Source organism: Epinephelus lanceolatus, chromosome 13, assembly GCF_041903045.1.
Source record: "Epinephelus lanceolatus isolate andai-2023 chromosome 13, ASM4190304v1, whole genome shotgun sequence".
In the NCBI taxonomy this organism is placed as follows: Eukaryota; Metazoa; Chordata; class Actinopteri; order Perciformes; family Serranidae; genus Epinephelus; species Epinephelus lanceolatus.
In genome coordinates this window covers 1,702,577-1,718,763 of record NC_135746.1, presented here as the reverse complement: position 1 = coordinate 1,718,763, position 16,187 = coordinate 1,702,577, and the positions used below count along the sequence as shown (strand labels likewise).

General features: G+C 41.2%; 1 protein-coding gene across 2 annotated transcripts; it reads right to left on the bottom strand.

Annotated features, from left to right (window-relative positions):
* Window positions 1-3,466: 3,466 nt before the first annotated feature.
* tmem244 (transmembrane protein 244) lies at window positions 3,467-13,905 on the bottom strand. Of its 2 annotated transcripts, XM_033648293.2 has the most exons (6): window positions 13,766-13,905; window positions 8,002-8,087; window positions 7,799-7,875; window positions 4,607-4,732; window positions 4,316-4,360; window positions 3,467-4,105 (listed from the first exon to the last, which is right to left on the bottom strand). In XM_033648293.2, the coding sequence occupies exons 1-6, from the start codon at window positions 13,856-13,858 to the stop codon at window positions 4,008-4,010; spliced, it is 525 nt and encodes a 174-aa protein (XP_033504184.1). In that variant the 5' UTR covers window positions 13,859-13,905; the 3' UTR covers window positions 3,467-4,007. The 2 variants fall into 2 exon arrangements, with proteins under 2 accessions (XP_033504184.1, XP_033504185.1); XM_033648294.2 differs by lacking the exon at window positions 4,316-4,360.
* Window positions 13,906-16,187: the final 2,282 nt, after the last annotated feature.

Here is a 16,187-nt window from a genome sequence, read left to right as displayed (position 1 = left end):
TTATAATGTTTGGACGTAATAAATTTAAGTTTCCACTCTTGCACCAAATGTTTTCCTATCTGCCAGGCTACTCTGTGGACGAAGGCCCCTCCATTTAAGACCTATCATGAGCTCCAGATCACTTTTGCAATGTATTTAAATTCAAATATAGTGCTTGAATTGACTGAAAGATAAGATAATGATTACTAGAAGAGCACTCAGAGAGTGCAGACCTCTGCCAAGTAGGTGATATTCCCTCCCCCTCTGCATCAGATTTTGCAGCCTGCATCACAATCAGGTTATTTGCATCACTATCATTATTAGGTTATATATGCCGTCACCATGGAGACACTGTGGTGTATTTATTTTTTGTTTTTATTTTGTACCAACACAGAATATAATATGTTTCTTTGTATTTTTCACTTTCTTTTTTCCAACACAGAACATCAATTTCAACTTTAGAATTACAACATTTAGCAAGTAGAACAAGACGTGGTTTCCCGCCACCAGATGGCGCTATTTTCACCGTCTTAATTGCTGCTGAGGCTGTCAGACCATAGACTTTATTTACTATTTTATCCACTTTGCTTCAACTGATCACCACCAAAATTTTATCATCTGTTCCTTGTCCCATTATCCACCTTTCCTGGAAATGTCATCAAAATCCGTTAATAACTTTTTGAGTTATTTTGCAGACAGACAAACAAACAGACAAACAGACCAAAGCCGGTGAAAACATAACCTCCTTGGCGGAGGTAATAAGAGTAAAGATGCTCAAAGTTGCTAATAGAACCAGTAAACCCACAAACCCTCCACAACCCTTCGTCTACCCCTTGTTATCACCCCCTACACACGTGTCAAACTTAAAAAGGCTGATGACATTATAGATGCTAAACATATGTCTCCACCAAAGAACTTATGGATACATCCACACCAGCAGTGTGGCACAAACTGTACATGGAAAATGTGTTGCTGTGTTGGGTAGCAGCAGTTCCCAAAATACAGGTATAATACATCGAATATCTTCTGAAAAAGATGGAGCCTCAAAACTTGGAAAAACATTTTGGACCATGTCTCTGTTAACTGTTGAAACTTTGCTTTTGACCTTGAAAAAGACCTTGCTGCACTAAATCCATGAAGGTATACTTTTAATAAATGATTCAGAATAAAAACTATGAAATATTAGCTATACTGCAAATTCTCCTCTCTTGTGCCCTTTTTGAGTTCGACTGACTGGACTTTAACACTTCTGTATGTTAACTTGAATGCAGTTTTAAATGCAGGACTTAAACATGTTACAGAGAATTTTTATTGCTTCTTTTCAGTCGATTGTCTCAGACTCTCAACATCCCCTCCATGCTGAGTTTCAGATGCTGAGTTTCAGATGCTTCCATCAGGGCGAAGGTTTTGCCTCCGTAAATGTAGCACTAAGCATTACAGATCGTCTTTTATCCCGTCTGCTTTCGCTTTTCTTAACAGCAGTGAGCACTAATTGATGATTGACCCCTGACAGTGTGTGATACTGGATTCTGTGTGTTATGTCTCGTACTGTCTGTTTTGTTTTCCCAAATTGCCCCCTGGGGACATTAAAGTTTTATCTTACCATACTAAAGTAAAAGATCTGAGGACTTCTTCCACCACTCAACAAACTGATCCGCAAGGCCAGTGACGTTGTGGGAACGGAGTGTGACTCTCTGATGGTGGTGTCAGAGAGGAGGATGCTGTCTAAGCTACGAACTATCTTGGACAATGTCTCACACCCACTCCACCATGTGCTGGTCAGGCACAAGAGTACTTTCAGTGGGAGACTCATACCACCAAGATGTACCACTGAGCGCCACAGGAAATCATTCCTGCCTGTGGCCATCAAACTGTACAACTCCTCCCTCTGAGTGGCCCTGAGATTTTTTCACACACACTGCAATAATTTAATTTAACTTGTGCAATAACCCCATTCACCCTGACTGTATATATTCTGTTTGTGTAAATAATCTTGTTCAGTTTACAATATATATATGTGTATATATATATATATTTATTTACGTTTATGTTTGTTAATAATTCCTGTTTATTTAACTATATATTTGTTAATACTATTGTTTAAATTTCTTATATTTTCATGTATCTTTCCTCTCTTGCAAGGAGCACCTGTGACATAAATAATTTCCTCTCGGGGATCAATAAAGTATTTCTGATTCTGATTCTGATTTAAATTAAATACATGATGCTTCAGATAATACATGTTCTTTCTGTAGGCCCCAAATTTGATTTCACATATTTGGGTCAGTCTTCAACTATTGTTTATTTTGTTCTGGAAACTTTCATAGACTCTAACACATATTTAGAGAAGTGGATTGATAGAATATTTTCGGTAATACAACACTGGCATTGTTATTCCCACTACTGTATGTCATTTCCATCACAATACATAAAGTGATGGAAATGACTTTTGTGGAAATTACACTTTGTTGCATTTTAAAATTTTAAAACAAAAAAACTCGTTGTGTTCTCTTGATAATGTCTTTTAGCTTTAGATTAAATATACACAAAATAAAATGTGTTTTTTCTTATTATTTATAATTTCAAAGGAAATCTGAGCTGAAATGACAGCCAACAAAAGTATTATTGATTTCACAAAAAAATGACCTTGATTTCTTATTGAGTTCCCTCCATAGAGCTAACTGTCCTCCAGCCATGTGCTCTCCTGTCGTATTGCTTTTGCTATGGTCAATAAGTATACAAACTGTTACCCTAATTGACCCCAAGAGACAGCTGTTTTTTATGAGAATAGACTAATATATGAATTTTGCTCTTTGTGTTTTTAATTGTTTTCAATTATTTGCTTTTATTTCATGGATTGCAGCACTTTCTGTCATTTTAAATTTCTTTCTTGTATTCTATGTTCTATGCTTTGTTTTGATTGTTCAGACTGTGATGGATGTTTTGACTCTGGAATGCAAAACTAGTTTACCCTTGGGTATCAATAAAGTAACCTGAACCTGAATATATCTTACAACACATTGTACTTTTCATTAAAATGGGATTTTTTGTGTCATTTGTATTTGAAGTTCATATTAGATCAGTATTAAGTTTAAAATTAAGCAGGGTTAAATGTCCAAAATTTGGATCAGGGGCAAAGAAACACATTAAAGGGCACTCTTTTTATAATAATAAATAATGACTGACTCATTTAATTTTTGTTTGTTACCTTTGGTCTCAAGTAAGTGTGGTAACAATTTTAAAAATAGAAATGTGTTTTTCTTTTACTTATTTCTGACAGGAAAAATCACAAAAGTTGAAGAATTACTCATTTGTGACTTTGTGAGATATTTAATGGTTGTTTACATCAATGCGTCCCTGTCAATGACTGTATATATTATCAAAATTATGATGTTGTATGTTCAGACAGGTCTGTCTTTGACCTGCTCCTCTAGTTCAGGGAATCAACTCCCTGACACACAAATACAGACACAAACACACAAATAAATCATTTTGCTTTAAGTATTTAATGTAAATCCAGTTTTAACTAATATATACAAACATAATTAAAATACAGATAATGATTTTATTTATCAGACTACGACACTACGCACTCGCATGAACATGTTCACTATCATTACATCAGAACATGTTGCTGCTGTGGTAACTCACCAGTGTCAGCAGAGTTTGTTTAACTTGGTCACATTTGCTACAGGTGTCACCTCATCTATTACCTTTAGTTTATACTTGGTAGTTTGTAAAGAAACAATACAAAACAATATTTAAACTGTACAGAATATGTGTTAGAAAGCAGATTTGTACAAGGAGGGATCAGACTGTGAGCTGACACACATCTAGCAGAGAAAGTGTTTATTGTGGTTGCTTTATAGAATATATATATATATTATTGACAGACATACTGTAGTTGCTCAAACTGGTGTTAACATGAACCTGCTGTGGTGACAGTCGTTGAAAAGTGAATCCACTTGCACGTATCCGGACCTGAGATTAACCAGTAAGCCAGTTAAAAGCTTTCCTCGTTGTGTTCATTAGAAGTTCTGCAGTTCAGCGGGATAGACAAAGTTGCTCCTGAAGAGTTTATAGGCCATGAGCTGTCCTCCAAATATCATCATCACCAGGCCTGAACCTGCGGAGAGAGCGATTAAACAAATAAGAAAAGGAGATCAGTCAGAGGAAGGTTTGGCGGTGAGCAGCTGTTCTTAAAAAGCCATGAATCTGAAGGGAAGAGGGAGGAAGTGAGTTATCGTGAGTCTAACACCTCAGCCACAAAGAGACAGAGAGTGGAGGTGTCATGCGGACAGGTCGACAGAGAAGAAGAAGAAAGGAGAAGTCTTACCCAGAGCTATCCACCAGTGCTCAGCTGAAGGGAAGTCTGACATCACTGCAGGAACATAGAAACTGTGTGTAACATGTAAAAACTACCTGCACCTAAAACACGCTGCAAAGTAAATAACTTGGATAAAAGGAAGCTGAGGATGTATAAACACAACTTACACACAAAGGTAAAGTGGCTGTTTGTGTGCCACTATATCCAATTACATAACCAGGCCTCCAATCCTTTTAGCTGTTCCGCTCTATTGATCCACTTTGTGTGTATCCGTGTGTGTGTGTGTGTGTGTGTGTTTACCTGCTACAGTCATGGCGACATGCAGCAGTGTGACAGTTATGGCGTAATCCCAAACCCACTCCTCTACGATCCAGGCGAACACCAGTCCTCCCAACACATAGGTCACTTCTGTGGAAATGACACCAACTGTAGAGGAAGAGAGAGAGAACAACACACTGAGCACTGAGCTCGTGTTCTGCATCATCCTTTTCTTTTCTAACATGCTTCACAACCAGCGATTCAATTCTCATATCATGACTCCAGAGAGCAGCAGACAGAGGGGTCTACAGTGTGTGTCTGAAGGATATATCCAGGATGTCAAACTGACTCAGCAGCAACAACAGGTTAAAAAGAACTAAGGCTATAGGCTACAGATCACAGTGTAAAAGTGAATCACCACATCACTGCTGATCGCCACACAACACAATGAATATAAAGGGAAACTTTGCTGATATTCAACCAGCTGTGTGGCATCACAGTGTGTGCAGATGAACTGTGTTTGGCTTCGAACCCGAACCTCCGCCACTGGACGGGCAGGGATCTCTGAAGGAAGTCAAACACTGTTCATCTGCACACACTGTGATGACACACAGCTGGTTGAATATGAGCAAAGTTTCCCTGCTTCCCTTCACTGGTTCCTGTACAGCAGGGTCGCTCTTTGTTTCACTGTTATAATCATTACAAAGCAAAAGCAGCATGTGTATACATTCAGTAGGCTATATCTTCAGTAGCTAGCTAGCTAACCCTACACTTTTCAGGGTCTGATTTTGGTTTTGGAACAGGGAAGAAACGTATATCTTTTTCCAATCTCTCCAGGTAACGAGTATCATTAACACACGATGTGCCCCAGGCACAACATTTAGCTCCACATCCACAACACCAGCCTGGAAATGAAGGAAATCTGAAACGAGTGCATTAGAGTCAATGGAGCACAGCTGTGTCGTTGTCAGACCCTGGTCTGAGCCGGCCCCATGCTGGTGAGTTGTACCAGGATGAAATGTTAAAGGTGAGGATGGATACAGTGAGTGAGCAGTAAAGGTAATCCATCCACCTGACAGGTGTGGCATATCAAGATGCTTATTAAACAGCATCATTACTCCACAGGTGTGTCTTGGGATGGTCACAATAAGAGGTCACTCCAAAATGTGCAGGTTTGTCACACAACACAATGCCACAGATGTCACAAGTTTTTGGAAAGCTGTTACCCGTGGCTTGAATGTTCATTTTATAACCATGAGCCATCTTTAATGCAGTTTCTGTAAACTTGGCACTACATCTAACATTCATCATAACCGCAACCGCAGACCACGTGTAACCACACCAGCCCAGGACCTCCACATCCAGCGTCTTCACCTGCAAGATGGTTTGAGAGCAGCCACCCTAACAGCTGATGCAGCAGCTGGTTTTCACAACCAAAGAATTTCTGCACAGACAGTTTCAGTGGAGCTCATCTGCGTGCTCATCGTCCTCACCAGGGTCTCAACCTGACAGTCTGTCATTGCAGCTGACTTGAGTGGAAAACTGCTCGCCTTTGATGGCATCTGGCTCTTTGGAGACGTGTTCTCATCACAGGTGAATTCTGTTTGACCACAGATGCATTTCTGTAGCGCTACTAGTCATGTGAAATCTATACTGTAGAGTGCTTAATAAATGCCTTAACGTTTTTGAGCAGTCTTTTATTGTAATCAGCATCATGTAATAATCATGTTCTTTAATCAGCATCATATGCCACACCTGTGAGGTGCATCGATTATTGTGGCAGGAGAAGAGCTCACTGACACATGACTCACTGGATGAATTTGTGACCAAAATGATCATTATTATAATCAATAACTGGAGAGAACTGAGCCTTTTGTGTGCAGAGAAAAAGTTTTAGCTTTTATTTCAACTCATGAAAAATAAGAGTGAAAATAAGTGTTTATATTTTTGTTCCCTGTATTATTTACACATCTGCTTTTCCTACTGCCACATGCACAAATGCCCTCTCTGGCAAAGGTCTGTATACTTCTTTTTTTTTTTTATCAGTCTAGTTTGTTTTGGTGTGAGCTGCAGAGTGTTGGAGATATAATGGAGCTAGATGACACTCACACCACATTTACACATAGCTGGGTATTTAGAGAAACGAATATTTCACCCCCTCCGTTTTCAATAATAACATCGTACACACAACATCGTTTTCAAAAATGTTGTCATTTACATGAACCCGGATAAATACGCCGTCGAGCACCGTCATAACTATGCCAAACCTATGGGCGGCAGTGTAGGGAGAAGGATGAAGCCATGCAAGCCAATCAGAATCCTCAGAATCGACAACAACAACAACAACAACAACGATTAAGACGTGCGACTTCCTGTTCCTTTCAAAACAGTAAACATGGCGAGAGGTTTGTTTGTGTGGATTGACAGTGAAGTGGAGCTACTTCTAAATGTCGCTTTAGCGTTTGCACAAACGTAAAAATGAGTACCGCCTTAACAGCATCCATGATCAGTAGCCAAACAAAGTGTAAACGTAGGTCGCTCACATGATGTCACAGCATTTGCTGGCGCATGTTGTGACGTTTCAGAACCTAAAACCCCGTTTCACCCAGTTTAGACGGCAACACATAAACAGCGTTTTCAGAAATCTCCACTTTGGCCTTAGTTTTTACAAATGATCGTTTTCCGTGAAAAAAACTCAGTTTGCGTGTAAACAAGAGGCCAGACCGCATGAAAATATGTGCGTTTTTCCTACGTGTAAACAGGGTATCAGCTTGTGGTGCTCAAAACTCAACATCAATGTCTCTTCCCAGAAATCACGACCTGGTCACTCAAGATAATCCACAGACCTTGTTGTGAGCAGTTTCATGTAGGAACAAATTTCTTTGTACGAAACTACACCAGTTTTCATTCAGATATGTTAAGGTGAGAGGTCAAGGGACCCCTTTGAAAATGGCCATGCCGGTTTTTCCCTTGCCCATTTGGAGAGTTATTTAACCCCCTTCACAACAAGCTAGCATTACATGGCTGGGAGGGGACCCATAGTTTCATATGACACCTGAATCTTCACTCTAGCTTTAAAACTCAGCCTCTGAAAGACATCCGAGGATGCTGGCGTCATAACGGAATGGAGGAGGTTAAGCAGGCAGTAACTTTACTCTTAAACTGGTGAACCAGTACCTTAAAATGAACTACATGAGTAAATGAACGTAGTTACATTCCACTAATGCTGCTTACCGAGGTATTTGGGGTTCTGCCATGACGGTTGTGTTGTGTAGTCAAACGGAGCCAACAAGCTGTTGATCTCATGAACCCTAAAGACACCAGAGGATGATAAAGACGTGCACAAACTATAAACAGTAAAAGTCCACTTTTAATCTTATTTTGTGGTTGAAAGAAACTTTATCTGTCTTTGCTTTGTGTTGCTGCAGTGTTTGTACCTGAGCAGTCCAATGCACACACTGACCACGATGTAGTAGAGAGAGTAGAAACACACCATGCATATCAACAGATTCTGCAGGACAACCTGAGGAGACGGAGAGAAGAAGAGGAGAGGAGAAATGATTAATAATAATGCCCTGTGGCTGTGAGGGACTTTAATTTCACATGAAACCTGCTGCATGTTTGAAACCAGCAGCTTCTTTGTAGTAAAAAGATTTTCTCTCTGAGGGAGAGGAAGGAATAGACGGTCTCTCATCTGTAATTTCAGGTACTGGTATCGAATAATATCGGATCTATATCCCACTACTGTGTGTGCTGTGTCTTCCTGCCTCCATGTTTACAGAATTATTTCATTTTTCCTTCATCTGAATGTTGACAAAGCTGAAAACAACCCTGGGCGAGGCTTAACACCAAAATCAGTTACATATATGAGAACCATTAATCAATGAGTGGATGAAAATGCCTTTTGGCTTTTGAAACGTCTCCTATCGACCATCTGCGGAGCTTTGCTTCAAATAAACAAGACTATAAATACCAAGAGAAACATAAAGCTTTACGTCAGTGTTTTCAACATGATCAGAAAGCTCTGCATTTGGAGATATTTACTGGAAAGCCATCAGTGTTATTTTATGTTTTGTGCGTCTCCCAAAGCTAACAAAAAATCCTCTCCTCCATTTTCTCTTCTCTCTCACGAACCAGAAAGCAACGCTGATGACAGCAGATAGCAGCAGACGCTCACTGCTCGCCTGCTAAAGTCTCCTTTCATAGATGATTAACTGCAGCCTTTACAGGAAATGGGTTACACGACACCTTCGCAGGAGAGATAAAAGACCTCTTCCTCACAGCTGACATTTCGGCTTGTCAAACACAGGTGTAACTAATTACTTTAATAATGGGCTCCTTTCCAGTCAGGTGTGCTGGTGCCAGGACCCTGCATGTTGGCTCACTGGTTCACTGGCACTCGTTAATGGGAATGGAGTCATCGTTAATTTTATTAGTTCCACTTGTGTTTTTCCTGCTGCGCCAAGTTCAACGTCTGCTGTGATAAAAACCACAGATAGAATAAATTACCTCTTTAACCGCACTGTCTGTTCAAAGGATATACATATGTCTCCATCTGGGCCTTATTACATGTTTACTGTGACTAACAATCGTTTTCTTTCAGGATTAATCTGTCAGATATTTTTCATTAATTACTGATTAATCCTATAACATGTCAGGAAACTGAAACATGCGCATCACAACTGCCCAGAGTCCAAAGTAATGTCTTTGTTTGGTTTGTATTGTCCGAACAAAATTCAGAGAAAAGCATGTGCTAAGATGTTAGCGCCATGGTTCCATGGATGGAACTGGTCCACCATTTTGTTTTAGACTGAAATATCTCAACAGCTATTTCATGGATTGCTATTAATTTCGTCTTACACACATTAGTGGTCCCCAGCGGGTGAATCCTTTTCACTTTGGTGAACCCAAACAAGATTAATGACACTGCCTTTAGCCTCAATTATTTTGTGTTCAGTGCTAATTAGCATGTTAGCATGCTAAACTAATGCATTCACAAGCAGACAGACATCTTCTGGATGGCATGGAGAAGACAAACAGTGACAGAATGGTAGGACAGTAAAATGATATGTTGTGATTGTTTACAAAGAATGGAATTAAATCTATTAAATGAAATTATTTTATATAATCTTTCAGGTAACGTCCAGTAATTGTCCACATTGTCCATGTGTTCTCCTCGTGTGAAGGAGCCATGTAACGTCTGGTTCTAAGTGCTGTCTCAAAAGACGGCTAAAAGTTAAAACTTTTTTTTATGTATTTATTTTTGAGATGATTTTTGCCTTTATTGACAGAACAGCTAAGATAGATAGGAAAGGTGGGAGAAAGAAGGGATGACACGCAGCAAAAGGCCGCAGGCTGCAGGACTCAAACCCAGGAGGACTCTGCCTATATTTGGGTTTATAAAGGTCGACCCATAAGTTACAATACTTAATACTCTGAGCGGCAGTGTCGTTTCAGTTCCTGTTAACTAAGTTTACCGTCCTTCTCTAATTGTCCTGAATCAATGTGAATGTAGCAGAAGACGGAGAACATGGGCTGTCCAAAGTCACTTAGCACTCACCATATACAATTATTATATCCTGCACACTAGACTCAAAGTATCACACAATGCATTGTGTAAAGTAGTGTACGACCAATGGTCACTAATCAAGCAATACATCCCATCAGTGCACTGACAGACAGATGGCAGACGATGTGAGAGAAGAGAGAGCAGTGTGATTACAACCAGTAATACAAATTTTGCATTTAACTTTCAGTGATATATTGAAGTTTGTTTTAACGTTTATTAGCCATGTAATATTAGGAATTTAATGTGAATGCATTACGCTGTAGAGAACGTGATGCGCCGACTTCTGAGGCTCTGGATAGTTTACAATGTGCGGGTTTGTGAGTGGAGGTAGTGCATCGAAGTCTGTGATCCAGCTTTGTGCTGCCAAGTCATTCGGACCTGTGTTTGTATCATGATTAGTTTGATCAAATACCATTGCTTGACCGCCACAGTGTGATCCTGACAAGATGCCGACTTCGTCCAAAAGATTTTAGCAACGTGGTGTCAACTTCACCTTCTCTATCACAAAGGTTGACGACTCAGCTCACCAGCGTTAGCTAGCTCTCTTCTGTAGGTAAGCCAAATATTTTTCCCAAGGATAGCCAAGGCTTAATATGGACGGTCCACCAGCCGACGCTCATCTGGCACGTTGTAATTGTGCGGCAGCAGTGATGTTATGAAGGGTGCAGAGAAAATGACCTGAGTAGGCTTGTGTCCAGAAGATGAGCTCACTATAAAGTCCTCCACACAGAGCTCCCTGTGGTGAGGAGGGAGGTGGTGAACAAAGTTGCTAAATGTCAGCATGTTAACATTGTGAGAATGTTAGCATGCTGACATTAGCATTTAGCTCACAGCCCCACTGTGCTAACAGCCTCACAGAGCCACTAGACTGGTCTCGTTGCTTGATAAACAAGTAATGGACTCATTGTTTCAGCACTAATGACTGTAAGATTTAAATTAGGGGATATCTGTTGGCATTACATCATCATTAAAGCAGCACTGCACCTTCTGCAGTTTGCCTTCCAGAAGAACATCAGAGTGGATGATGCTGTAATTTAAACACTACACCACTTCATTCCCTCTGGACAAGGCAGACCCACAATGAGAATCATGTTCTGCGATTTCTCCAGAGCTTTCAACACCGTACAGCCTCTGCTGCTGCTGGGACCTCAGGGCCAAGCAGGTGAACACTTCACTTGTGTCCTTGAATAATAGATTACCTGACCAGCAGGCCACAGTCTGTAAAACTGTGTGTAAGGAATGGTGATAAGCAACACAGGATCCCAAGGGCACTGCTCTCTCCACCTTCATGTTGACTCTGTTGGGTGGTGCAGACTGAACCATCTGCAGCTCAACATAAGCAAGACGAAGGAGCGGACTGTGGACTAAGCCTCTGACACCTGCATCCATCCAGGGTGAGGATGACGAGGTGGTTCACGCCTATAAATACCTCAGACTGGTCGACAGACTGGAGGGCTGTAAACACAGGGGCCCTCTGAGACAAAGGTCAGAGCCGGCTCTACTTCCTGCTGAGGCTCAGAGGCTTCAACATCTGCAACAAGATGCTGCAGATGTTCCACCAGTCTGTGGTCTGCTCTGTGTGTGTGTGTGTGTGTGTGTGCTGGGGTCAGAACAAGAGGGCGAGAGATGTTAACAAGCTCAGCAAGAACAGGAGATCTTTCCTGCTGAAGGCCACCAAACTGTTGAACTGTTCAACTCATCCGCACTTTGTCTCAGTCAACATCAGTGGTCAGGAAGGCTACTGGGTTCTGACCCAACTCACTGTCTTTAACATTAAGTAACAGCTTAGGACAGGCTGTGGTATGTTGTGAATATATCACAGCTGATGCGCATTGTTCGGCCCAACGCAATAAATACATAGATAATATATAGATATAAAGCATTAATACACCTTCTCACTATGCTATGCAATGTGCTAGCTTCTTATCTTTTTTTTTTAAATCACAGATTGAGTTCATCATTTGGATATTCATTTCTAATATTTGTTTAACATTCTATTATAGTGTTCATTTATTTTTGGTGTCATTCATTTGCATATCTTTTTTTAAACAATATTTTTTATTAAGTTTTTAAACATTAAATGTGAACAATAATCAATAATATTTCAACAAAGAAAATTAGTATAATATCCTCCACCCTGGCAAGAAGAAGAAAAAAAACATTAAAATTAAAATTAAAAAATAAATAAATAAAATTAATGTTTAAATATTTCTTTTTTAAAAAAATAATAAAAATACATAACTAAATAACAGAGTTTCCAAGAAACAAACAGACAAAATTCTTGTCCTTCTTTTTTAGATTATACGTCAGGCTCTCCAAAGCTGGACAGGCTGTCACTTCCTTTCTCCACATCCCGATGGAAGATGTATCCACATTCATTTATTTCTAATAATTATTAAGTTGCCATTTATTGTGCAACCACTGCAAAACTGTTCAGCGTCTGCAGGATGAATTTGAAAACTGCTTGCAGAGGCTTGCAAGGATGTTGCTATACCTGTCAGTCGCTTAGGTTTTACATCTCTGCATGTCGTCTTTTATGTTCAGCAGATTTGATGTTAACCGTAAATATATCTGCATTGTAGGAGTTTGTTAGCTAGCTAATTAGTTTGTTACCAGTTTCTATGGTTACAAGGCCAAGAGGAGTGACACAGAGATGTGTAGAGGAATTAGATGTCATTGCAGTTATTATGTCACGGCTAACAATCAGATTGCTTAATTTGCCCCATCCATTCTCTAATGACATTTTCCATACCTTCTGGCAAAGTGCAGCACATCCTCCTAATGTGTAACTTATGATTACATTAATTTTGCACACCTCACTACACTTTGCACACTTCTGTGCATGCACATGCTTACTTTTTTACTTTTATGTCAGTGCTTGTACAGTGTGGTTTGTTCAAAGTATCTATCTCTGTCTATCAGTGGACATTTATGGTGCTGAGGTGCATTCTCTGTCTTTGTTTCATCCTCCATTTTCTCCAGGTAACTTCCATATGGAACATGAGCAGCAGTCAGAAGTGGCAGGGACAAAGCAGAACATTCCTGTCTGTATCTTGAGGCTGTAACGATAATGGATGCATTTCTTTTAAACTAACCTACATTTCATTTGATTGTGTCCCACCTAAACCACGTGGTCTCTATTCTCGCTCTGCTCAGACAGCCAGGAGGACGTGGGTTTTGTCCGGAGGCAGGAAAGTGGCTGAGCTCATGCTAATACCCTCAGAGACAGCTAAACACCTTGGCTAGCATGGTGTGTTTGTCATCTGCAGAGTGGATTGTGCTTTTAAAAACAGGACTGCTCTAGAAAGCTGCTTTGAGACTTTAAATTGAGTTTTGCTGATTACTCAAAAGCACGCTTTAACAGGGTAAATGAGACACTAATGGTGACATGAGGACATCAACACTCAGTTAAATGCTTATTATGACTCTGATGAGGACGGCGTAGTTAAAACGACAGTCAATAATGCTGCAATAAAAATCTAATTTATGAAAACAGGCAGTACTGTGGGTGATAAGCACCAATTAGCTCTATTAGACATGTTGTAAACACCTCGCTGTGCACCGATCCACTGCCACGTTACAACCACTCCTTAATCCTCTCTATGCCAGCACGCATCATTCAGTGTCCTTACCAAGGTATCACTGGGTGTAGTCTTGAGGGAGAAGGGTCCATGGCGTTTTATGAGTGTGAATCCAAAACAACGACAGCAGTAGTCCAACAACATGAATGGCTGCTGGTCTACATGAGAGAATGGAGGCTACATGTGTTTGTGTATGTGAGAGAGCATGCTGGGGAGGAGGAGGGATTAAAAGAAATGAGATTACTACTAAGAAGTCTGAGTAAATCCTAAAAGGGATAAAGGTTAACACATAGCTGAGCACACGTACCCACCATTGGTTTCAGGCTTAATACTTCAGGAAGTGCCACTGACACAGATTTATGTTTAATCTTTTAGTGGCGTCACACATAATATTATTCATTCATTCATTCATTCACTTTCCATAACCCCTTATTCTGTTGGGGGTCACAGGGGGTGGAGCCTATCCCAGCTGACACTGGGTGAGAGGCAGGGTTCACCCTGGACAGGTCACCAGACTATCACAGGGCTGACACATAGAGACAGACAACCATTCACACTCACATTCACACCTACGGACAATTTAGAGTCACCAATTAACCTGCATGTCTTTGGACTGTGGGAGGAAGCTGGAGCACCTGGAGGAAACCCACGCTGACACAGGGAGAACATGTCAGAGCACCTGGAGGAAACCCACGCTGACACAGGGAGAACATGTGGGAGCACCTGGAGGAAACCCACGCTGACACAGGGAGAACATGTCGGAGCACCTGGAGGAAACCCACGCTGACACAGGGAGAACATGTGGGAGCACCTGGAGGAAACCCACGCTGACACAGGGAGAACATGTCAGAGCACCTGGAGGAAACCCACGCTGACACAGGGAGAACATGTCAGAGCACCTGGAGGAAACCCACGCTGACACAGGGAGAACATGTCAGAGCACCTGGAGGAAACCCACGCTGACACAGGGAGAACATGTCAGAGCACCTGGAGGAAACCCACACTGACACAGGGAGAACATGTCAGAGCACCTGGAGGAAACCCACGCTGACACGGGGAGAACATGTCAGAGCACCTGGAGGAAACCCACGCTGACACAGGGAGAACATGTCAGAGCACCTGGAGGAAACCCACGCTGACACGGGGAGAACATGTCAGAGCACCTGGAGGAAACCCACGCTGACACAGGGAGAACATGTCAGAGCACCTGGAGGAAACCCACGCTGACACAGGGAGAACATGTTAAAGCACCTGGAGGAAACCCACCCTGACACAGAGAGAACATGTCAGAGCACCTGGAGGAAACCCACGCTGACACAGGGAGAACATGCAAACTCCGCACAGGAGGGCTCCCCCACCCCGGGGTTCAAACCAGGAACCCTTTTGCTGTGAGGTGACGATGCTAACCATTCAGACACACCAGTCCAACATCGAAGAACAAAGGCAGACAAAGGCAGACAGTCGTGTCATGGCACATTGCCTGTGTTGCCGCCAAAAAATTGCACTTAAACACAACACAAAGACCGCAGCCAATGGCCAACTAGCATGTACCTCGTGCACCTGCGTGAGAGGAAATAACTTTCTACACCAGCAGGCGGCAGTAGTCTACGTTCATCATTCAAAAAGGGAAACTTGAAGACCAACACAACCGATTCATAATGGTTGTTGGCTAGTTTGCCAGTTAGCACATTAATAATGCAACATGATGATGATGATGATGATGATGATGATGATATTTACTGTTTGCTAAGAGAGCATTTCTGCTAAATGTCTCAATGGCTAAAAAACAAAAACAAAAAAAACTTACAGAATATAACAAGTTTGTTTCGACCTCACAGCCTCTTGACTTCAGTGGTTTGTTTACTTTCCTCACTTCCATTTCTCTTCCTGTGCGCTTAACTGAACAGCCAATCAGAGTGCTATCTCTAGCCAACGAGTTCTGCTGGCTCCACCACAGATTCAACATGCCGAATTAGCCCAAAAACAGCTGACAAGGGCCAACTATAGGGCTGTCAGTCAATGTCGGGCTGTCAGTGACCATCTTTAACCCTAGGTTTTACAGTGTTTCCTGTAGCACATGTCGTTTATAATGCTATTCTGTTCCCTCAAGAAATCTAATTTGAATGAGTGAATGTGTCTTTGTTGGCCTATTGTTCAATTCAGAGCACTGAAGCCACATTTACTTTGCACTGTTAGGGATCCTTGATGTGAGCAGCCGAGAATATTAACTATGGATTCAAATGGAGCAGATCTGTGAGATGAACATTTACTCTGTGAACACTACTCCAGCACAGTTTGACAAAAACATGTTTTGGGATTAAATTGCACCTATTATGCTCATTTTCAGGTTTCTACAAAACATGATAATGTTTAATGGCCACAATGACACTTACATTTCCTCACACTGTCTGTGCTGGAACACCTGTATTCACTCTCTGTCTGAAAGATTCTCTTTTTAGCACCTCTTTATCTC